Source organism: Megalopta genalis, chromosome 2 (assembly GCF_051020955.1).
Source record: "Megalopta genalis isolate 19385.01 chromosome 2, iyMegGena1_principal, whole genome shotgun sequence".
Classification (NCBI taxonomy): domain Eukaryota; kingdom Metazoa; phylum Arthropoda; class Insecta; order Hymenoptera; family Halictidae; genus Megalopta; species Megalopta genalis.
Window position 1 is genome coordinate 13725715 of NC_135014.1, and position 24780 is coordinate 13750494.

Genomic DNA, 24780 nt, shown 5'->3' on the forward strand with positions numbered 1-24780 from the left:
ATTTGTGTGACTCGCATGCAAACACGTAACGTAATACGTGAAATATATTTGTGTGTTTCCTCGAGTCTTTCGTAGGCATATGCACACACTCATAGCCACGACGTATATATATCGTATCGTCATCATCAGAGAAGTGAAGTGAAGTGAGGTAGAGGCCACCCACTCTTTCCCACAGCAGGTTTTTCCCACGCCCCCCAGGGTAACCCCAACATCCTTTTGCGGCAGCAATTCCACGGCACCTACGGGGTAGAGGGGAATAGCTCACGTCAGGTGGGGAACAAGAGGGGAAACTGGAGGCGCTTGGGTCGACCAGGCCATTGTACAACACTAAAACAATAGAATCTGCAGCTCTCAGTGGCGTAACAAATCGTCTAAACACCGGAGTGCTTGTTAACGTGCATAGAATCGGTCCGAGAATTTCCCTAAATTTTTCCTCAAACTTTTTCGTCTATAACAAGAATCATACGATTTTCTCGTCTGGGAAATAAAATTGTAATTCTCAGAAAAATATTGAATGGTCTCAACAAGAAATAATAATCGAATGTCCGACTTTCCCGCGAAAATATTTTTACTTAACTTCGGTACTTCGTTCGGAATTGGTTGTTTTGCCAGAAAATAAAGAATTTTCGAATTATGCAGCGGAAAAAGATTTTGCTTCGGTGCGCCTTACTGTCCTTCGTAGGTACGCGCCTGTTACAGCCACTTACGCGGTAGTAATAACTCTACGTGTCGTTTCAAACTTAGTTGGTTGGCGAATATCGTCGGGAGAGGTTGTGTCTTCTGACGTTTCACACAGTTTTCTGGGACCGATGTTTACGATTTATAGTTAAGTTCATGGCAATAGAGTTACAGTTGACTGAACAATCGTGGAATTAAACAGATTGCCATGAATTTTCAATCGGTGCACCGAAACGTAATGTTTATGAGTTGGATTTAAAGTGGCGCGCGCGGCGAGGCGAAATCATTTTAAACGGTTGGCAAGACTGTTCGGAAAATTCGGAAAGTGAACAGGTGTTTTTTGAATGGATTAGGGAGAATAGTCGACGAGGACGCAAAAGGATTTGCGAATGGTGAAAGATCGACGAACGGCGCGATATTCGTGACTGAACGGCAATTCGAAAAATGCATTGGGATTTGTGCTCGGATTTCAACTGTTACAGAAAATGAGGTGAGTGTCAAGAACGTAACCTGTTTTTATTCGGTGTAACCTTTCTTGTGCCGACAAGGTAAATAAACGATTGTTGGCATTTTAAGAATATTTAACAGAAAACCTCGCGTCAATTTTTCGTTCATAAAACAATTTTAATTCTTATCTTTCAGTTTGAAAAATGTATATATATATATGTATATATACATATATGTACATATATGTATATATACACAAATATATAAGTATATGTACAGATATGTATATTTACACAAATATGTAAGTATATGAATATATATGTACATTGCATATATATATATGTGTGTGTCTAGAATGGTATACATTGACATGTATATAAGAATAAACATAATTTTTAATCTATAAGTTTTAACGCTGTATGAATTATATCTGTATAAATTACTCAAGTGCTTTATCTATTTTTATTCTCTTTTTGTATTAACATTGGATATTTCATTCAATTCGAATTATATGACTGCTCTAAGAGCCTGAGAATTTAAAAAACTTTCCTATTTATTTTATATAAATTTTTCCCCACAATGGTTTTATTTGATGCAACGTATTTGCGTTTCTATTCTTAGAGCATTTAATGAATAGTTAGAACCATACACGTACAACTGTAGTCAGACAATTAATGTTGCCAGCGCTACCAGGAAGTAAGAGTTTGTGTTTTTTTGCATTACGCTATTTTTGTACGCATTTAACCACTTATTTAATGTTTCTGGTAATAAAACATGCTTCGTTTGTCCACAGTATGGAAAAATGTTTTGTCGAAAAATCAAAATTTGCTTTCAAAATAATATAGAAAATAATATAAAACTAGTAACAGAAAACCTTAGTGCTTACGCACGAGTACACGTAGTCTGTGTAAACTCAGACGAACAAGGGTGACTTAATTCATGCAGGAAAAATGAGCTCAGCTTGGTTCCCACAGTGTATAAGCGCATTTCCTCTTTCCTGTACGAAGACTAGCAATTCTTGGCAGCTAGTTTAAAGAAAGATAGCTCGAGCTAATTACATCTTCTATCATGAAAAACAAAAATCTTTCTCACGCTAAAGCTTTAAGCGTACAGACTCATAAGGTTCTGTGACTATTCAAACTCTTGTAACTAATAATATGGTATTGTCTTCTGTTAGGCCATATAATGTTGGACTGTGTTCTCGGAAGAATGCTAGGCTTTCTAAAACAAATTAAGATGTTTGTTTCTAATTTTGCTGAACAACTACTTCTGTAGTTTGCCAGATACAGAAACCGATGTACTTGTATTTTCTGAAAATAGTTTACTTGTTCAAATTTCTTGCAGGTATAAGCGGCAAAGGCGATTATGTGAAATGCAAGGACGACAAGGATAGGACCTTGGGCGGGCGACCTAGCGATTCTGTGGTTCTATAGCAAAGGGAATAGAAGCGGAAATTAAATATGCCACACCAGTTCGGACTGCCTGCGATGGCGCACGGAATGCAATCTCCTCCTTCGCCGACCTCGGTAATGTCGGTGTACCCTCGATTCGGGTCCGGCGTTTACAGACCGGACCATCAGGATCAACGGTTGACTCGCGAGGCGATGGAGCGTTATCTACGCGACAGGAGCGACATGGTGATCGTGATCCTGCACGCGAAGGTCGCGCAGAAATCGTACGGCAACGAGAAACGATTCTTCTGCCCTCCACCGTGCATCTACCTGTTCGGTGACGGATGGAGGATGCGGCAGGAGCAGATGCTTCGCGAAGGAGAGAGCGAGCAGTCGGCGCAGCTCTGTGCGTTCATCGGGATCGGTAATTCTGACCAGGACATGCAGCAGCTGGACCTGAACAACGGGAAACAGTATTGTGCCGCAAAGACGTTGTACATATCCGATTCGGACAAGCGAAAGCACTTTATGCTCTCTGTGAAAATGTTTTACGGTAGCGGACACGATATAGGGGTATTCCACAGTAAAAGGATCAAGGTGATCTCGAAGCCGTCGAAAAAGAAACAATCGTTGAAGAACGCTGATCTGTGCATCGCGAGCGGCACGAAGGTGGCGTTGTTCAACCGGTTACGCTCGCAGACGGTCAGCACGCGTTATCTACACGTGGAGAACGGTAATTTTCACGCTAGCTCGACGCAATGGGGCGCCTTCACGATACACCTTTTGGACGACAACGAGAGCGAGTCGGAGGAGTTCCAAGTTCGCGACGGATACGTGCATTACGGTAGCACGGTGAAGCTGGTGTGCTCGGTCACGGGAATGGCTCTGCCGCGATTGGTCATCCGGAAGGTGGACAAGCAGATGGCCAGCCTGGAGGCGGACGATCCCGTCTCGCAGCTGCACAAATGCGCGTTTTACATGAAGGACACGGACCACATGTACCTCTGTCTGTCGCAAGAACGCATAATACAATTCCAAGCGACGCCGTGTCCGAAGGAGGCGAACAAGGAGATGATCAACGACGGCGCCTGCTGGACGATCATCAGCACCGACAAGGCGGAGTACCAGTTCTTCGAAGGCATGGGCCCGGTCAGATCGCCGGTCACGCCGGTTCCCTTGGTGCACAGCCTGCACCTGAACGGCGGCGGCGACGTGGCCATGCTCGAGCTGACGGGCGACAACTTCACCCCGAATTTGCAGGTGTGGTTCGGAGACGTGGAAGCCGAGACCATGTACAGGTGTCAGGAGAGTATGCTCTGCGTAGTCCCAGACATTTCGCAATTCAGGGGCGAGTGGCTCTGGGTCAGGCAACCGACTCAGGTGCCGGTGTCATTGGTTCGCAACGACGGCATCATTTACGCAACCGGACTAACGTTCACCTACACCCCGGAGCCGGGCCCTAGGCCGCATTGTCCACCGGCGGACGAAATCATGCGAGCTCCGCGTGCCATGCACAATCAGGCCAGCATGCCGCCCGCGATCGCGGACGTGCCCTGGAACACGCATCAGCCGCCGCAGCCGGGTCTCTGATGTTTCCTAGACAATTGCACCGCGCGCCACCAAAGTCTCCGGTCTGGCGAGACCTGCGCTCGTCGGCCCGATTACGATAACAATAACAACAGCACCGATTCCGACAACGAGGATCCGCAGGTCTCCACGAGCAACAACGGGCCGGTGATCGAAAACGGTCGCTCGAGAGACGCGCTGCCTCGGGCCGATTACGCGGAAACGCATCCAGACAATACAAAGATGACGTAGCATCCCTCTAGCTGCGTCGTTGAATCTCCCGCGGGATCCACTTATCCGAATCCAAATCCGTGTACAGTGTGCCGTGTATCCTTTCCCCTATGTTGATACCGCGATCCTATCGTAGCCTCTCTTAGCTTTAAGTGTTGATACAGATTTACACAGAGAGAAAATAATAATTTATAGCACTTTTAGGATTAAGAGCTTTCTACGAATGTGAATCTTTAGCGAATTACGCGAGGCAATATCCGAAAGAACTTAGACGCGAACGCGATCGATCGCCGAAATTTACGGCGATCGCGTTTCGTTGTTTCGACGGAACTTCATATTTCGCGTCGATCGGAATTTTCCTTTGGGAAATGAAATCGTTTGAATCTTTCATCTTGACATGTTGCGGCACGTTGAATGTTCGATTTCGCGTGCTCGAACCAAATTGTTCCAAGAGTTCCTTTCGTACCGAGAAAGGTACGATCGAGACGTTACGAATCCAGAGATATTTTTCTTTCGTTTTCTCCTCGATGCTCGGTTCTCTCAATTCCGAGTTGATCCATTTTTACACACGCAACCGATCACCTAGGCACCGAACCGTGCTTCGGAAGAACGGTCTTGAACATGTTGTGTTACAGTTACGTGCAATTCCGGCAGAATGTCCGTATTTAGTTTGATGAAATAATTCGCACGGCGTACAGACGATTTTCGATTTGTCGCGGGGGAACGCGATTTCGTTTGCAAATTGATTTAGCGAGCGGACATCGTATCGCGTCGACGTTTCTTATTGATTTCCGGAATTCGTATTATCACGCTGATAAGGTCGTCGTACTCGTGGACATATCGGTTTCTCGAAATTGCAGTCCAGCTATGTTGCGCTGATTACAGTTGAAACACATATCGGCGTCCCGAGAAAAACTACAAGGATCTCGTGCCTCTCATGTTTTACAATAAATTCAACAGATTTCTATATAATGGAGAGTTTGCTTGGCGACCTCTTCCAGTTACTCCACGGCTAGAATCCGCTGAGAACTGTTTGGAAAACTCGATTTTTCTCGTACTCGACGCGCGCGCGCGCGCTGTCACAGCAGGTGCGATATTATTAGCTTGATTAGGCGAAATTTCGCGAAATCCGAAAGTGCAGGGTTCTAGGTTAAACGCGTTTTGTTTCTTGACTTCTCGACATGATCGGATCGGTACGGGCCTTTTCCCCAGATAGCATCGAATATAATTATCTGGCAGCAGGAAACGAGATAGGTATCGCTTTGGGAATTGTCTTCCCGAAGAGATCCATTGTGAAAGAGGAATGCCGGCGTATGTATTCCATGGGAATTTACCCACGATTAAAATTTGCACCGAGTACCTGAAGAACACGATTATCTTTATTCACAGTAATAAATTGCGACTTAATAATAATTACATCTCGTTACTCGTATCATTGGACGGATGATCAACGAATAATCATTGCGATTCGTTATACACCGGGCAATACTATATAATAGAATTATCGAAATACAAGTGCGTCCGTGCGTAGATTTCGTTTTTTTTTAGTGCTCAATTTCGGGAGGATCGGTTTCGTCGACCCGGAATTCCTTTCGATCGTCAGCGACCATCGACTTTTAGTTTATAACGACGAAATTGTTCTCGAAACGATCAAGTACGTTTGAGCGTGAAATTCTTTAATTATATCTCCTATATATATTAAAGTAATATTTTACAAAACTATATGAAAATCTTATTTGTAAATAAATCATATACAATTTTTCAGCTAATCGTTTGTATACACGTGCATCACGGTTGTCCTGTGTTGTTCTCTCTCTCTCTCTCTCTCTCTCTCTCTTTTTTTTGTTTTACTTGTTCTTATCTTCCATGGATCGTTGCAAACAACAGAACGTGTTAAATTAGCGGATGAGTATGAAAATGAGATGACGCGGCTTCGAACCGCGTTCATGGAATAATTATAGCGTACGTACGTGTATAAAGTTGCGATAGTTCCGACACGACCGTTTACGTATCAAATATACCGGTATGCATATACGCTGCTCGCGTCGTTCAGTACTAGGATCGTCGGGGAACGGTTTCGATGACTATGATGACCCCGCTCATTGCAGACTTCTCGCGGGACAGCTCGAGCGAGACACGACCGCGTTTACTTTATCCGTATCGTGCGCTGCTTATTCATGTTCGTGAGCATCAGCGAAATGTAGGAAGTCAAAAGATCGTCCATTTTGTATCCGAGCGAGGTCTCGCACAGCAGCTTCGAGCCTCGCACCAAGTTGCCGATCGTCATGTGGAAGTAAGTATTGCCCGACGACCAATTTGAGATTCTGGTGAACGGATGCGTAATCAGTATGTCCTGAAATAGAATAAGATCGTGAAACGAAGAACTGCGCGAATCAACAACGTCGAAGCTGTTCAAACGTCTCTCCCGAATCACCTTTGTTTGTGGATGTATCAGGCTGACTCCGTGTTTATTGATCGCGATCAATAACAATTCCGGATAATTCGGTTCCGTACTCTGTTTCACCTCGAAGAACGCCGACCCGAACGTTGGCCATCGGTAGACGATCTTCAAGAACGTGATCTTCGCGTCTTCCGGACTCATTCCTGTTTCGTATAAGAATTGTGTGAACGTCGAACGATATACGAGACGCGATCGATCGTTGCCAACTTACCAGCATCTTGGTTGTACGCCGCTATTATCGATCTCTTCCAATCGTTGGAGCTCTGCACCTTTACCAAATCGCCGGGTATCAGTTCCCTCAGCATTTGTCTGGAAAAACGAGCACGTACAGTGATTCACATTAATAATCGGACACATTTTAAAACGCAATATCTTTTTTAGAACTGGACTAAACGATTTGTATCTTTTCTTCGCTGATTGAGGGATTAGTATACAATGGCCAAATTACTTTGTTATGATTTTGCTATTACTTGGAGCGACGAAACAACTCGTTTATTAACCTTTTTGTCTGAGCCTATAACGAAAATTTAAAAAAATATAATGGATATCGGACGACCTCCTAGCCCGAAGCTTTCTTGCGGAAGTAACAACAGATATTACGATAGAGACGCTTCCACTCACGGGATCGCTTGAAGTTCTTGCTTGCTCTCGCCGAAACGGACCCTGTAGACCAACGCCGCCAGCCTGGACGCTTCCTCTTTAGTGCACTTGTGGTAGCCTGTCGAGGACCGGTAATCGCATCAGTGAAATCGGTATAACTTGTTTATTTATATATATGATGAATAATCGACAGAATATCGAGTCTTACCGCGTAGCAGTTTAGGCAACTCCTGGTGGAAATGGAAAATCAGATCGGCGTTCCTATCTTTGCCGGGCACGGTATTGGTCCACAACTTTTTCATGAAGAAAACTTGGTAGGTAAACTGGGGCGGCACGCCTGCGAGAAGAAAAGATCCGAATTTTCATTTGAATTTTCGGAAATAGCAGAGCGAAGATCGACGAGACCGAGCGTACCGTCGCGAGACGGTCGAGCTTTCCTGATCCAGTCCGTCAGATGGCGTACGAAGTCGAAGAAGAAGTCGCCTTCGGGAACCGAGATGACCTTGTCGGCGATCTTGACGAACAGGCTGAACCCTTCCGCGGATCTCAAGTTCAGCCTCTGCGCAATATTCTGGCAGAAGTCTTTCGCTCTCGTGGACGAGTCTACCTCGAACGCCTGTGCAACGGGAAACGCTTAGAAAAGTTGTCAAACGTCAGGCAAAAAGTGGTGAGCGAAGTTTGCTCTAGTAACTTTAAGAGGTCGCAAATAATCTTATATTTATATTATATTATAACAACTTGAAAAATACCTACAAAATTGAGGGCATATCGAACATAAACTTCTTCGTTTTATCGCCTTCAAATTGGATCAACCGTTTTCGCGATTGAGCCATCACTATGGTCTACCGATATTCTCAATGAATATACTCAATATAATACAGGTTGTCCCAGAAATGTCTTGTAATCTGGAAATGAGAGGTTCCTGAGGTCATTCGAAGTAACTTCTTCCTTAGCGAAAATGCAATCCGCGGCTTTGTTTACGAGTTATTAACGAAAAACACTGACCAATAAGAAACGAGCTCGACTGGCGCGAGGCGGGCCAGCCAACGAGCACACGAAGCCCAGTTCCGCTCATTGGCTCGGCCGTCTCGCGCTAATTGATCTCGCCTCGCATTGGTCGCTGTTTTTCGCTAATAACTCGTAAACGAAAAGCCGCGGATTGCATTTTCGCTAAGGAAAAAGTTACTTCAAATGTCCTCAAGAACCCTTCATTTCCGGATGACGAAACATTTTTGGGACACCCTGTATATAGCTATTATACAATGAATACAAATTCGTTAGAACCTCATATCGCTTGTATATGTATACTGTTATTTTTCGGTTGCTGGTTCTGGTTATACATTTCGGTTATAGTTCTGTTTTACGTAATGAATACATTGTGTTTCCTTTAGATATTAAAACCATGAATTCTCCTGAATTGTAATAATATATAATAATATAATAATAATTCTTCTGAAATGTAATCCTTTTATTAGTGACAAGCTGCGACTGCGGACACCGATTGTCTATCACACAAAACCGGAAAACAACAGTTACGGAACTAATATACCTTGCGAAAGTTACGATGAGAGTTTTTCGGTTCTCCATAAATGTTTCAAGGCCCGAAACCGATATCATAACTGTATCCAATCCGTGATACGAATGAATGAAATGAAATGAAACGTACCTCGTCCGTGTCGTCTGGGAAATAGACTTTGTGAAATATCTGCGTGGTTTTGTGCTGTATAGCTTCGACTTCGACTTGGTGCGGGGGGTACTTCCGTTGGCCGTTTCGCAACGTTTTTTGCAGCCTTTGCAAAGAGTCCTGAGATATGGGGTGCCGCCTCGTCCGCAAGAACAGAGTTAATTCCTGGAACGATTAAAGGTGGCCGTGTAAAAAAAAAGAAAAAAAGAACGTGATCGCTCGTTTCCGGTCGCACGGTCCCGCGTACCTTTAAAAGGCTTTGGCTGCAAGTGAAAAGCCCGGTGGCGAGCCACATCAGCTCCCAGCCGCGCTCCTCGCTCAATCGGTTTCGATTGTCTGTCAGTTGCTTCATGATTTGACAGTAGATCTCGTCCCGCAGTATCTCGTTTTTCAGAGGCCCGTCGAAGATTAGGTCTGTGTACTCGTTGCCGACACGCGGTCTCTTCGTCGGCAGGTCCCCCATGTACTTCAGCATAGCGTTGAACGCGAAACACGCCTCTTCGGCGAGCTCCTCCTTTGACGTAAGTTTCTTCAGCAATGGTTGCTTGATCGGGTCCCTCGAGTGATGCCACAGCTCGTCGGTGTGTCCGCGTCGAGCGGTGGTCAACGTCAGCGCCTTCGACATCGTTCTCTTCGGCGGCGTTCTACGGGATAGCAACGTTTCGCTGACAGAAAATCGACTCGCTTAAAGGCCGATTTATATCGTCTGCTCAGGCACGGCACGCTCGCGGAACGGTTCGGTTCAGACTAAAACTACCAAATCAGTCAAAATGACTGGTTTTTGACTTTTTCTTTTACGGTTCCTGATATTATACAAATATTTGTAGGAGAAATTTTTAGGTACACTTCTTTATTGAGAAGTATACGTTATAATATAAATCATAAGAACTCTACAAATAAATCCAGTCTTTCCATTGTTATAAAACGATATACATACATTAATCGCGTTTAGGGGGATCTGTAGTTCTAGTGTTAACAAGATTTGTGTCTGAACAGTTCCAGGCAACTTCTGCTTGTGTTTCAGGCAAAAGTATTGTTACAAACATTTGGAACGTTGCGTGACGAAACGATTAGGGATGCTGCATATACAAACAGTTGAATCTTTTTGAAACCCGCAATAATGTTTACCTGAACCGAACCGTTCCGTGCCCGAACAGGAGGTATAAATCGACGTTAATTTGAAACCGCGATCCGAATACTTGCCTGAAATGGTCGATGGCGTATTCCAGCAGAGTGTGAGGCTTGTCGCGAGGTTCTACTCCGTTGACTTGTTGCGGATAGAGTTTGCGGCCGTTCTCCGTTCCTTCGATGCTGAACAAGGACTGCGAATAAAAGACGATCGATTTCGCGACTCCTACGTGAACGAAGCTCGCGATACGAGGCCTAGAACTACGCTTACCAAGATATCGTTCGGCGGCTTGCTCAGCGATGGCAGAACGTAAACAGTCTCCGCGGGAAAGTCGCCTTTCTCGTTGGTCCTCTCGCACGTGCCGACGCACCATCCGGAATTGAGGACCGTCTCGCCGGTGCTCTCTTCCTCCAGTACGATGAGATCGCCTTTCTGAAAACTAAGGAACGACGAGCCCTCGCCTGGCGCCTTGTAATCCTGCAGAGCGATCACGTATTTGCTACGTTTCTTCAGACCCTCTAGAAAGTACACCACCAAGTCGCGGATGTCCTCGGCGTTCGGACTCTGGAACGTGAACTCTTCTCCGCGGACCGTCGACAAATTGAACGTCTGCGTGAACATTTTGTTCGTTCTGGAAACGAGAGCATAGCGTTGCGAGGTACGAAAGAACGATAGACGTCGGTAAACGAACAGGAAAACGCAGCGTACTTTTGACTAGATACGGTGGTGATCTCGGGGAAGGATAATTCAAGGAGCACTTGCTCCTGGTCGTCGACGACGTACACTCCGGTCCAGTTCACCGCGATGATCACGTCGTTCTTCGGCAAATTCGGCCCGGAGTTTCTGTACGCTTCGTAGAAACGGGAAAACAGCAACGGCCATTTGAACTTCGCGTAGCCGACTATGTCCTCCTTCACCCGCAACGCCGGCACCTTCTCCTTCAAGTAGTAGCTCTGTGAAAGGTACATGTATACATATAATAACTTGTACTGTATATGTGATAACTTTCTTTAAAATTTGACCGCATAATTTGAATTTTTTTGAGTTGCCTGATCGACTATATTGACTATGAGTGAATAAACATTTGTAAATTATCGAATATGCCGAATTTACAGGTGCATAAAATTCAATTTACGTAGTACTATGTTTCCCGCATATAGCTAAAGACTTTGGAGTAACTTATGGACTACGTTTCCCGTCGTAAAAGTGTCAAGATCGTAATACATGAATATATGTACATATTAACTGCGCGCTTATCACCGCTCAAAACCAGGACGACCAGTCGGATACCTTTTTGTACGCCTGCAAAACCAGGTGACCCCATCTGTCGATGGCCTTGTCGATCCCCGTCAGACAGTAATCCGGTATGTAATTCGGCAGGAGGGTGTAGAGCCTATCAACGTTCATGTCCATGTGATATTCTATGTAATATTGTTGCGCGGCGATCATCGCCAGGTCTTCCTCCTTGTCGCAGCGATACTCGCCGAACTTGACCCCCCTGACGACCTGCTGGTAGATCAAGTTGGTGGCCACCTGGTCCTCGGTCGGCTCGTGCCACGGCGCGAATATCTCCTTGCGGAAGAACAATCTCCACGGGGCGTTTCGCTCCTGGGCGCCTTGCTCCTTCGCGTACTGCTCGCACTGGGAGATCGCGTCCATCACGTGGTCGCCGCCGCTGCCCAGCGAGGAGACCTTATCGAACAGGGCAATGTACAGAGAGAAACCGAACTGGTCGCGCAACGATATCTTGTCGGACAGCTGGTTGCAGAGCTCCCTGGCGGTGGTTGCGGAGTCGGCGAGCAGCGTCTTCGTGTTCCCGTCCATGAATGTGATCGGCAGCATGATCGGCTTCTTCGACTTGGTCGCCTGGAGCTCCAGCCAGCTCGGCGGCTGATTCCTGGTCCCGTTGTTGAACGTCCTTTTGAGCCGGTCCTCGCAGTACGGCGCGTATCCCGGCGGACCCTCCCTGATGAACGCGCGCAGATAATTCACGAACTTCTCGGACGGTGCGAAACAGCCGACGCAGAGCGAAAGCAAGATCCATCCTCGGGCGTGCGACGACTTCGACGGATTGGTCGTCAGCTGTTTGCAGATCTGACAATAGATCTCGTCCCGGAGCTCGGCGCGCAAAATCCCATGGCCGATGATGAAGTGAAGCTTCTCGAGGTTCGACGTGGGCCTCGCCTCCAGCCACGACTGGTAGCTGTCCGCGGTGTACTCGTCCTCCTGCAGCTTCCGCCGGACGTCCTCGCCGAGCTTGTTCTTTCTCTTCAGGGTCAGCGAGACCAGCTTGTGTCTGATGGACCTCGACGGCTTCTGCCTGAGGAACGTCTCCGGGTCCACGCCCATCATCTGCGCCTCCTGGAACTCCTTGCTCCTGATGAAGTTCCGGCCGAGCGTCGCCGTCACTTTCGACATCACCGAGGTCGTGTCCCTGTCCATCGTGTGGAACCTGGGCTCCGGTAGGTCGCCGGTGAACCGGAGGATCGTGATCCAAAGGGCCTGCGCGGCCAGCTGGTCGCCCTGGGTGTGCAGCGGCAGCAGCGGATGCTTCAGCGGCTTCCTCGAGTACTGGTGCGTGATGTTCCCTTGGAAGTAGGTGGCCGCGAACTTCTGGAACTTGAACTCGGACAGATCCTCCTCGTCCTCGGAGGCCGTCTGCACCGGGCTGATGATCTCCTGCTGGTCCGCCTTCGGCGCCGGTAGATCGTTGAACACGGAGGTCTCTCGAGCCGGAGTGGGAGCCTCGCTGCTGGAGTCCGGCAGGAAGTCGAACATCGCCTCGACCAGCTTGCTGTCGTCGACCGGCTCGTCCTGCTTCTTCGCCGCGTCGTTGATCAGGTTCTTCTTGATCTCCATTCGCCGCCGGTCCTCCAGCTCCATCTCGATCTCCTTCCTCTCCAGCTCCTGCATCCGCTCCCGGTAATTCTGCTCGGCGATCTCCTTCGCCCGCTTGTTCCCTTGGTCCTTCAGCTCGCGCTCCTCCTTCTTCCGCAGTCGCAGGGCCTCGACGTGCAACCGGTACTCGTACTTGATCTTCTTGTACCGCCTCTGCGCGATCAGCCGGCGCACGTGCGCCTGGATCTTCACGATCGCCCACAGCTTCTTCTGGTAGAGCCTGCGAACCAAGTAGCCCCGCGCGCGAGCCTGCAGCGCCACGATGTGCCCCCTGAGGTGTCTGAAACGGTGCGAGAGCACCCGCGACCTGATCAACGCCTGCAGCCGCATGTAACCGATACGCATGCGTTTGTAGCGTTGTCTCTGCGCGTAACCGCGCCAGTATTTCTGCACCACCGTCGCCGCTGCTCGCATCCGCAGGAACCTCCTTCTGTAGACCCAGCCGCGGATGTTGCGCTGCAGGATCAGGATCTTCCGTGTGAGCACGCGGTCGCGCTCCTGCTCCAGGAACAGATCGTGCGCGTCCTTCAGGAAAACTTTGGTGTGGCCCAGCTGGTAGTCCGATCTGCCCAGCACCGCGTGACAGATTCTCGAAGTGGCCGCGTGACAGTCGACCTTGTGCGACGGCGGTATGCCGGGGATCAGGAATCGGTATCTCTCGACGAACTCCGGGAAGGAGTGCCTGATCGGGTAGCCGGCTCTACGTATACGGATTGTCTCCATCATGCCGGAGTATCTGAGCTGTCGGCAACACAGGCCCCTGTCGAACATCATCGGCTTCTTGTACTCGTTCGGCTTGATGCACCTGATGAAGAACGGCTGGCAGCTGCACAAGGTCTTCATCAGCGAGTCCAGGGACTTCTTGAACTGCGTGGACAGGGTTGGCGCCCGTTTCCTCGTCTCCGAGCCCATGCCTATGTCCTCGGCGAAGCACGCCTGCAGAAACTTGTTCGACGATATGTGGATCAGCTGCAGCAGATCGCCGCTGAACGTGTCCCGGTTCTTCTCCAGGAAGCTTCTCGTGTCGTAGAACACCACGCCGGCGAAGTGATTCAGCCCGAACGACGTGTTGATGTCCGACTTCGGCTTCAAATAGTTCCGATGGGTCCCGTGGGTCTTGTGGATCTTCGCGAGCATCGTCTGATCGGTGCCCTTCGGGAACTTCGACTCCTCGTCGATCAGCGCCATGATGTTCAGCTGTTTGATCGCGATCAAATCCAGCGCGTCCTGGTTGTCCACGAACTCTATGTGCTGCCAGTTGATACCCTCGTGATTGTACTCCTCCTGCTCGAGCTTGAAGATGTGCTGCACGAAGAACTGCTGCAGATTCTCGTTCGCGTAGTTGATGCAGAACTGCTCGAAGCTGTTGTGATTGAAGTTCTCGAACCCGAAGATGTCGAGCACGCCTATCGCGCTGCGGGACGTGTTCTTCGGCCTGTAGATCGCCTCGTTGATCTTCTTCACGATGTGCACGAACAACCGGCCGTAGATACCCTTGACGAACGCGTCCCTAATGTCCACCGACTGTTCCCTGGACAGCGTCGAGACCTGCGGCACGCGTTACGATTCCTGGATAGTAGTCGGCTTTACGTCTCTATCTAGAAGCCAGCGCGAAGCCACGAAATCACGCAGAATTTACTTGTTACTTACAACCGTCTCACCGTGAGCAAATATCGTTCTGCGAGTGAGCGCGTCTATCAACGATTGCACCGGCACGCCCAGCAGCTGCGCCACCCTCCGGACGTTCGTCTGTTCCGGTATTTCGGTGGCGTCCAAATTATCTGCAACGAAGAATCTTTGTTGATAATATGTTCTTTCGAATTTAAATGGAATTCATTGTACCGGCGGAAAGACCAATTATCATATTAGTATGGAAAGATGTCTGTTCAGTTGTGGTAAGAGAGCAAAGTTTACAGGAAAAGAAAGAAATCCAATGGAATTATAAAGTTACGCATCGTACAAGATTAAATGGATATTAAGCCTCGGCCTGCAGATATCGGGTCTTTCGTGACCCGGCGTATTTAAATAACCAGTCTAAATCATCAGTCTATTTTTGGCAATGAAGTGAAATAAATGGTTGTTACACTGGGAGCAACAGAAAGTAATATATAGTAATATATATATTTACAAAAACATAAATAATAATTTAAGGCTTTGTTTTCGAGAAAACTGACTCGGAGCTGCGTCAAGCTCGCGTGCCTAAAATTTAATTTAGGCCTTCCTTTAATTTAATAAATTACATTAACTTAAATGGAAACATGCTATCCTTTTTTTAAATTATTTTTACATGTAGTATCACTAACCGGCCGATTGTACCACAATTTTTGGGACACCCTATATTTATCTAGGATTGCATATTTTCGCATACAAAGGGTAATTTTTTAAATAAAGATCCTTATCAAGGTCAACGTTCCGTGCAGCAACGACGGACGTTTCTTACCTACAACGGTAGCCCTGTACTTGACGTTTCCAATGTGCAGCAGGGCGGCCAACAGCTTCAAGACTTCCCATATTTCCGCGTCAGAGAACAACAGAACCTTCATCGCCGACCTAATGTCCGCGAACTCCGCAGCGTCGTCGCGACCTTCGCAGGTGATGCTGCCGCCCTAGAAAGCGAACGACATGGAAGAAGGTGACGTTGGCCGCGACGCTACAGTGGGGCAAAACACCGCCTCGCGGGACAAAACTGTAAAATCCAAATATTCTCGTACAACGATATATCGGATCTTCTCAAATTATTATACGCTTCTGGAAGCGCACATGTTACAATATAACATATACTTTGCAATGAGCGTCTGATAATTTGAGACGATCCGATATCGTTGTACAGGAACGTTTGGATTTTATACATTTTGTCCCGCGTGGCCGCACCGTGCGACGAGGAGGCGGAACAAAGCGACCTTACACCCGTGAGATATTTGTACGAAGACGCGTCCTCCAACTCCAGCTTTTGCTTCTCCTCCTTGGACAGACCGGCCAACATGCAATAGAACACGTGGTAATTCCTCTCGTCCAAGCTCTGCGACACTATTCGCGACTTTTCTAGCAGGTATTGCTCGATCTTGGCCCCTTCTATCACGCCCTGCTCGTTGAAGTGTATATCGATGTATTTCCCGAAGCGGGAGGAATTGTCGTTCCGCACCGTCTTGGCGTTGCCGAATGCTGGAACCGCGGGAGAGAAAACGAGTCGGGTCACCGATTTTCGTAATTCAACACGTGCTCGCGAACGTTTTTACCTTCCAAGATCGGGTTCGCTTCCAAAATTTGCTGTTCGATCCACGAATGTTTGCCGCTGATCGCTGCCAAATATTGCAAAATTAGTTTCGTACTTTCCGTTTTGCCGGCTCCGCTTTCGCCGCTAAGACATAAACATTCGTAAATTTGACAAATCGTTCATCCAAAAACGACACGAAGGCGAGATGGTACACAGCCGAAAGAGAACGAATCGTGTTTTCTCCGCTCTAGAAGGGAAAAAGCGATCCCCACCCACCACCACCGTCGTCATCGATACCTGATCACTATGCACTGATCCTGGCCGTATCGGTTCATGTGCGCGTAACTGTTGTCGCCGATCGCGAATATGTGCGGCGGTAGCTCGCCGATCTTCCGATCCTTGTACAGCTTGATCTGCTCCGCGGTGTAAATCGGCAGGATCTGATAGGGGTTCACGGCGACGAGGATCGAGCCCGTGTAGGTCTACGGAAAAAACGATCATATGCCTCGTTTACATCTCTTCGATACGTGTTGAAAGCTAGCGATGTGTCGCGATACTGCTCGTGCGAAATCGGATCGTACAGGAAACAGACGTATCGCGAGCATCGCCGCATAGTGGTGCAAAGCGACGAAACTGTGTCGAAAGCAAAGAACTTTTCAGGGAAACGAGATCAAGCGATGATTCTTTTCTACGTTGATGCTGAAATGTTGGAGAATATAGGAGAAATAGAGAGGAATTGTATTATTAAGTCATTAAATATGAAATGCATACTTTATAATTTCATTATAAAATCTATGCATTTCATATATGTATAATGGCCTACAGTATGAACGTTTTTTAACTTGGATAAATTTTGTTAAACGTGAAATATTCCAACAAAATTTATTTACTTATTTGTTTACTTATTTAGCATAAACGGGCCGGATGCTCTTTGATTTTCGTACGAAGCTATAACATAATGATAATGAAAATTGTGGTTTATATCCGATACCACCATGTTGGATACCATACATATAGTTGGATTCTTTTTTAATGACATGTTATACATCATTCCTAGCAGATTTCGACACGTTGATTTCAAATCGGTCGCGAAATTCGTCTATCTTTTATGGATTTTGGAAAAACAATCCATCTAACGAAATCGTGATTTTTTCGTTAAAATGATGCGATAACCAAATACTTTACTTTCTTTTTCGCGTTCGGATATTTTACTATATTCGAACCAGCGGGTTGTCAATTCATTTCAACGAACAAATGTCACGGTCTAGTTAGCTTTCTCGCTTGATTCGATTTCTTTTCGAAATCCAGAAGTGGCAGATATAATTTTGCGACCGGATTTGGAATCGGCGCGTCAAAATCTCCTGGAAATGATATATGACAAATTATTTTAAAATAATCCAAGCGTGCATGATATCGGATAAATCATTGTAATAAATAATTCCAAATTCATTGGAATATTTAAATTTTAACATAGCTTCCCAAGGTTAAAAAATGTGATTCCGCAACGTTTCAGCTTTAATGCTAGAACTACCAAATCAGTCGAAATGATTAGTTTCCGACTGTGTTTCCATAACAATTCCCGACATTATAAAGATGTTTCTGCGGAAAACCATATATCATAATAGAAACCGTGCGACGTTTAAATAAATCCAATCTTGTCATCGTTACAAACCAATATATTAGATAGGGTCATAAATAACTTCCGATGCGGCTAGATAGAATCTGTTGTTCGTATCGATCCACTATGAGCCACCGGAACAAACGAATTTTTGCTTTTGCTAAATAGACAAGAGTTCAAAATAAATGGAATAAAAAAGAAACAAAATAAATGTCTGACAAAGAAGCGGAAGTTATTTATGACTCGACCTAACAAATTGGTTGCATTTAGGGCTCGACAGTTCCAACAAAAACGTGAGAAAAGTATGATCGCTTGATCCCGTTTCCCTCAAAGGTGCTTCGATTTTGACAGAACTTGTCACTTTGCCGCGCCGCGCGCCGCCGGGACCGATGGACCCGCGGTTGCCACTCACGTATATCAGGTTCTCGTTGTATCGTATCAGCAAGTTCCTCAGGATGCCGGCCTCATGGAGGTCTCCTAGGCTGATCATATCCTCGACGCCTTGGACGGAGGTGGCGTGCATCGCCTTTATCCGTCTCTCCGGTGTCAGCCATTGTTCCTGAAAACGTTGATCGTCGGCGTGAAGGCTCTCTGGCGGTTTTGGTATCGTCGATCGCGAGCCCGCTACCTCCGAAAGTATTCGAAATCGTCGGGGCCGCTCGCAGCACACTTTCTCGCGCTTCGAAACACGCGCCGCCGACTTTCCGATGAATCGAGAAACGCGGCGGCGAACGCGGAAAGTAGGTAACGATTACCTTGTTATCGTCGTCTTTCACTTGAATGCGCCTGCCTTCCGCAGAGATCACTCGTGCCCCGATCGCAACGTCAAATTCCCTTCCAGAGATTGGTTCGATCCATATGTAGTCCCCCTGCAAATCAATCGTTCTACGGAGCGACGACGACGCCGGTGCGGTTCGGTCGTGTGTTCGGCCGAACCGTTCGGCCCAGTTTCGGACGATGTTCGATGAACCGGCAAAGGCTCCGCTCTGCGCCTGTATCGACCGGAGAAAACGCGTCGCGGCCGCGGTCCGGCGCGACTAACGTGGAAATCGATGTCCCCCCCCGGGAAACGGGGCAAAACCAAGGCCCGATACCAGTCGAAACGGGCGATTAGACGCGCGTCGCGATTCAAAGTCAAGGTTTGGCGGCGGGTAGAACGGGGACCGGTTTTAGTCGGCCAACGCGCTCGAGCTTGACCCGAATTAAACCGAAAGCTAGCCGCCGCGCCGCGCCGTGGTGGACGTGTTAGCACGCGCCGCGTAACTGTAAACCTTAAACAGGCTTTAATCGACGCGGCCAGGCCGTTAGATAAACCCGGACCAGAGAGTTTCGCGGTTTGTTCGCGCTTCGCTCGATCTCCCCGATCGGACGAAAACGAAAGGAGACGCGCGAGTCCGTCGTCGGCCGTCGCCTCGGCCCGCGTTTTCCCGCACACGATAATCGAGTTAGTCGGACCCGACGGGTATTGCTCCGGCTTCCAGCAGGGTTTAACGTCACGCGCCGAGAGAAGGGGACGCGTTGCTCGCCGCGAATATTTTCGCGAAACGCAACGGATTCGGCTTCGATCTTGCTCCTAAGGAGCCGGCGTCCAATGTCACAACATTCGCGAAACGAGTTTACATAAAACTGTTCCATCGCGTGAACCGCTGATTCGCAGATTCTCTGATCGATATCAGCTTTTAGGTTCTGCATTGTAAAATGGATCTTTTTACCCGTATACGTATATAAATGAATTAAATGAAATCTAATTAAATAATCGTGCTCGGTGGTGTTGCGCGAGCTCTATGCGCACGAGCTCTATGCACGCCGGCACCTTCTCCTCGCGTCTTTTCACGGCCGGTGTTCTAACCCGCGGATAGAACACGGTTTCAACGAGGCACCCGTCGGTAATTAATCTTCGTTGCGTCGTCGATCGAACGAAGAAACGAGCGGCGGTTCCAAGGCGCCGATGAGTCACCGGGTTCGAGCGATCGACAAAGAGATCCGGGCTGGTCGAACGGGACGTAGGCATGAGAACCCCTGGCGCTTGGCTAGCCTATGCTCCGCGGACGCCTCTACGCGAATGCACAGGTTGCGTCTGATATTCGTATACGTTCCGATTGTTCACCTCACCGGAACATCGGAAGAGCTCATCCGCTCGTTAGCTCGAAAGAGCCCCCGAGCCTGCGCGCGACTCCGATTTGGCCCTGGTCGCGACGCGGTTTTACTTTCGGTAGCTGGCCGCGACGGCCGCGCGAGAAACACCGACGATTATTCTCGTTCGGAGCCCCGTTTCTCTCCGTGGCGAAAATGCTTTTTCTCGCGCGGCGACGTCCTGCCCGAGTGCCGGAAACTCGCGGAACGTTTTCCCTCGGCAACAGAGACAGCGCGGGGAGGAAGGGGGGGGGAGGGGCGGTACAGAGAGAGAAAAGGGTAAAGGGCGACGCAGTCGGACGCGGTGTGCTCGCACCGCGTGCTCGCCCGGGGAAAGAATAGGAGCCGAGCCGATGGTAGAAACGCGTTGTCCGGTAAAACGAACCGCGTCCCGTTATACGACGGCTGGTTCGCTCGCGCGAAATGCTAACGCGCTGTACAGGGCATTCGCGATGCGATGAAGGACCGTTAACAACTACGTCTAATTAACTGACCACTGGTTTCGGTACACGTCGGAGCCGGTCTCCCGTCGATCGCGCGCGGAGATCGGTTTCGTTGCGATCCGCTCGACGGTGTTGTCTGGTACGCGGGTGGTGTGTACAACCCCCTCCAAAAGTATCGGGACACTTGCAGAAAATTTCGATGGATAGGAAAACCCGACGGGGGATTGCTATAATTTCTGCAATTTATTTCAAAGTTAATTATTACCGGACTACGGATTTTATGGATTTATTATAAAAATGGCTGAGTGCAGTGCAAGACTGTGAAGAGATCGAAAGAATTTAAGGATATTTTTATATAAGTTTCTTCAATTAATACGATCATCGAAAGAGAATAGGCATTTGCGTCTAACTTATGTTTCTTACAATTAATTTGGACAATCTTAATTTTGCATAAAGTTTCGCGGTCTGTGAATCACGTTAAACTGTAACAAGTGCGAAATAAAGATTATTCAAATTGATTGTAAGAAATTTTTATATACTTTTTGTATATTATATTTATACGTATATATAACGTAAAAGATGTTATATATTTTCATATATGATTCATAAATATATTTTGTACGTTGCGATAAAAATAACGTGATCTTTAATTACTTCTTGGACTAATTTCGGCATTCGTTTTATCGGTTCTTCGATTTATCTCTGATGCTCTTTGGTTTCATGCACTTTTGTAGTACGTTCCACGTATTAAGAGAACACATCGATGATCGAACCAAGAATACCAAATGAGCTCAGAATACGTTCCCAATGAACAAAATGCAACAAATGGATAACACTAATCGCATAAGCGACCAACACTTATAACTTAATATGTACTTTCGACAATATGTTGCTGCATCGCAGACTTGCTGATGTTACCTAAAACGAATGAAATATTACAATTTATACTAAACGAGCAGGTGTCCCAATACTTTTTGAGGGTGGTGTGTGTACCTCGCGTAGCGATCACAGATGCTCCCGGAAACATTTGAAACACGGCCAACGAACGATCCACGGAGTCGTGATCGAAGGTGAACCGGTCGTCTAGATCTCGCGAGACCGTATGAAACAAATACCAACATCGGCATACCGATTCGGTGTCGTCCCAACTCGCAGGTACGCGCCTGATCACGATCGATCGTTCCGCGAAAAATCTCGATCGTTCACCGGACGCCGTCGAGAGAAACGAGCGCGCACGTGTCTCCCGTTTCTCGCATACACATTTAAGGTCGATTTATACTCGTCGACGAGCCGGCCACGAGCCGATAGTGTTTTATCATTGTTTCTTATTATTCGTTAATATACGGATGGATGACCGCACGAGTCATTTGAAAAAATTAACTTCACACGTATGCCAACGAGATCATCTGCTTTCAACATGATCTTCTTCTTCTAGCTCGATTGCTGTTACAGCTAAATCCTCGATCGAAAATGAATTTCGTTACACCGATATGGGTTTCGCGTGCTCAGAAATAATAATAAAACACTATCGATACCGCTCGGCTCGTGTTCGGCTCGTCGATATGACTACAAATAGACCTTAAGCTCCTTTACGTTGCATCCGATCGCATCCTCGGCTCGTCACAGATTCCCACCGATCCACCGGGAAACTTTCGCGCGGACAGAAGAACACTTACCCGCGTGACGATGACCATCTCTCAAGTCGTGGTTGTCGGCACTCCGCCTGAAACAAAAGCAACCACGTTGGTCTTGTCTTCCCGAGGATCGGGTTTCGTCCGTAGCCTATAGGCACGAGAAACTGCAAGAAAATCGCGCGGGGAACGCGCGATAGCTGTTAGGGTTCACGGTTCGCGCTCATGCTCGTTCGTTTCGCGGGCTCCGGCCGCTTGTTACGCGGATCGAAGACGCTCTTAGCCGCGAGAGGCGACGATCTATCCATTCGGAGAAAAATCGTTTGAACGCGCGACGACGATGCCTGACCGATCACCGTTACAGTCGAAGCAGTACGAGCATAAACCTGTTCGCAAAAGTGGGTTATTCAGTTTCTGCTAGCTCGGCGAGGCTCTCGTCCCGTCTCGGCTCGGACGGCTCCGGGTCCGGGTCCGGGTCCGGGTCCGGCACCGTCGACGATCCGTCCGACGACGACGAGCCCCCGATCGGTCCCCATTTTCTTTCTCCGCATTCCAAATCGAACATGATCGAATCGCGAACGAAGGAAAGCCGAGCCCGAAGTTCCCGAAGAGCCGAGAGCATCGATCGATCGCGGCCGACCAGGTTGCGGTTTACGCGTCGCTGGCGTCAATTTCGTTCGGCGAAACACAGCGACGGATTTGCTTCGAATTATGCTCGCACGAGTGACTCTCCTCGGTCGACGAACCAATCGATCCCCGGCATATAATAGCCGTGCTGTTTTTTTCTTTCCTTCTTCTTCTTCTTTTTGCTCGCGATTCGCGCAATTCAACCTCCGGAGCCTCTGCAATTTGCCCGCGGCCGATCGGGGCATCGGTTGTGTACACACACTTCCGGTAAGCCGCGGCGACGATCGCTCGAGTAAAAACGTCGGACTCTGTTCGTTCTCTCGCCGGAATCGATTCTATCGACTTCGAGGGACAGGATCGACGAGAAACCTCGCCGACCGTGTGTTTCAAAGTCGACGTTACGGCGTTCGCGGTCGACGTTCGAGGATCACGTACTCGAACAGCGGACGTAGCTGCGCCGGCCGCTGCGCTTGCGGACTCTCGGAGACTTTAACGGGTGATCGAGCGAGTACGCGTGACCGCGCCGCATCCCGTTTCTCCTCCGTTCGAACGGAAACGTCGTTTTCCGAACCGCGGACACGCGGAATCGTTTCCGACGCTTCTCGTTTCGCCTGTTCGGCGACGCGATCGTTTTCCACGTGTGCAGGCTTGTTCGCCGCGTCGATGATCTTTCTCGGCGGAGAATACCGCGTGTCTACTTCGTTGAACGACGCACCAGCTCGTCGAACCGTTTGGTAAACATTCTAACGTCGGTCGATCGCACGTCGCCTCTGCATCGGCGAGACGTTCGCTTTATCTGAGCGCGCGTTCCGCTTATCTGGCGTTCCTATTATCGCGCTTTAAACGCCCGCGGTTGGCGTACGTGTACAGCGGGATCGCGCTGGAATGCCACGATCCGTTCCTTGTCATTATGACCCGTGGAACGCGTGAAATTTCCGAAGGCTGGCACCGCGTGACCGCTATTAAAAAGATTTTTTTCGCCAAAATCGAGAGAGATAGATGGAGAAAGAGAGAGAGAGAGAGAGAGGGAAAGAGAGACGTCTATTTCTCTTTTTCTCTCTCTCTCTCTCTTTCTCTCTTTCTCGAGAGACGGAGCAACGCGCACTTTGGTTTCGTTGCACCGTCGCTGGGTATATCTGGTCTCCTAAACAACTATTTACGCTCTGTTCCGGCAAAGGGGAACAACGGCTCGCAGCTGTGAAATATTTGGAATTCCTTAGCCAGAGGTTGCACCGACCGCGTGCATAACGGGGAGGAGGGGGAGGGCCGGGACCACATGAAAACGACGACAGAACGTGTACGAAAACGGTAATTTTTCAGACGTACCTTGTGCGAGTAACGAGAAACACGACGAAAAGCGGCTATACGTCGGCACACTCCATTAAGAAGAAGAAGAAGAGGCAGACGAGCAGGAAGGAGTAGAACCAGAAGAAGAAGAAGAAGAAGCACTGCACTGCACTTCGGACGCGACCGCGACGTAAAGCGCGCTTTTCATGACCGACGTGACAGACCTGAGGATCGCCGGAGGAAGTCGGCGGTCGTGGAAGCGACTAAACGTGGAAAAAGGAACGCGAGCCGCGGCACCACAGCACCACGATAGGAAATGGGACACGAAAAGCAACAGTAATCGTTCCGGAGGATGGGCCCCACGGTGACCGGCACATTAACGCGTTCACTCGGAGAGCTTCGGTTCGAATCGGGCGTGCCAGGTGGAAGCGAAGCGACTGAGAGCGGCGCAGAGGTGGAAAACCTACTCTTGAACGGTGCAGCTTCGGACCACACGATCGGCTCTGGCTGGCTCCCTCCCTCGCCTTCTCCTTTTCCTTCACCTGCGCGCTCTCCTCGTCTCGCCCTTTCGACCGGAATTCGAATCGGATTCGGGATCGGGAACCGAGCCCAACATCCCCCAGTCCCGACGAACGATCGCAAAAATCTGCCTACGGATCCCGTGACGTCAATCGCCGCGACGTCGCGACCCACCTATGCACACCTGTGCTACCTGTTGCGCCTCGCTACCCGCCCCTCCTTA

General features: G+C 48.4%; 2 protein-coding genes across 3 annotated transcripts; one reads left to right on the forward strand and one right to left on the reverse strand.

Annotated features, from left to right (window-relative positions):
- The first annotated feature begins 256 nt into the window (after nt 1-256).
- Su(H) (recombining binding protein suppressor of hairless) lies at nt 257-6082 on the forward strand. The gene is made up of 2 exons (XM_033468368.2): nt 257-1168; nt 2470-6082. Exon 2 carries the CDS (start codon nt 2586-2588, stop codon nt 4104-4106), a length of 1521 nt encoding a protein of 506 aa, XP_033324259.1. The 5' UTR covers nt 257-1168; nt 2470-2585; the 3' UTR covers nt 4107-6082.
- ck (unconventional myosin-VIIa ck) lies at nt 5671-24733 on the reverse strand. Of its 2 annotated transcripts, none has more exons than XM_033468364.2 (21): nt 24506-24733; nt 22170-22216; nt 18673-18786; nt 18330-18476; nt 16597-16781; nt 16322-16443; nt 15991-16247; nt 15526-15691; nt 14736-14866; nt 11478-14633; nt 10896-11140; nt 10458-10818; nt 10262-10380; nt 9306-9702; nt 9041-9223; nt 7789-7990; nt 7583-7711; nt 7396-7492; nt 6986-7083; nt 6748-6917; nt 5671-6666 (listed from the first exon to the last, which is right to left on the reverse strand). In XM_033468364.2, the coding sequence occupies exons 2-21, from the start codon at nt 22185-22187 to the stop codon at nt 6460-6462; spliced, it is 6504 nt and encodes a 2167-aa protein (XP_033324255.1). In that variant the 5' UTR covers nt 22188-22216; nt 24506-24733; the 3' UTR covers nt 5671-6459. The 2 variants fall into 2 exon arrangements, with proteins under 2 accessions (XP_033324255.1, XP_033324254.1); XM_033468363.2 differs by having other exon boundaries at nt 24078-24733.
- Between the last annotated feature and the right edge of the window lie 47 nt (nt 24734-24780).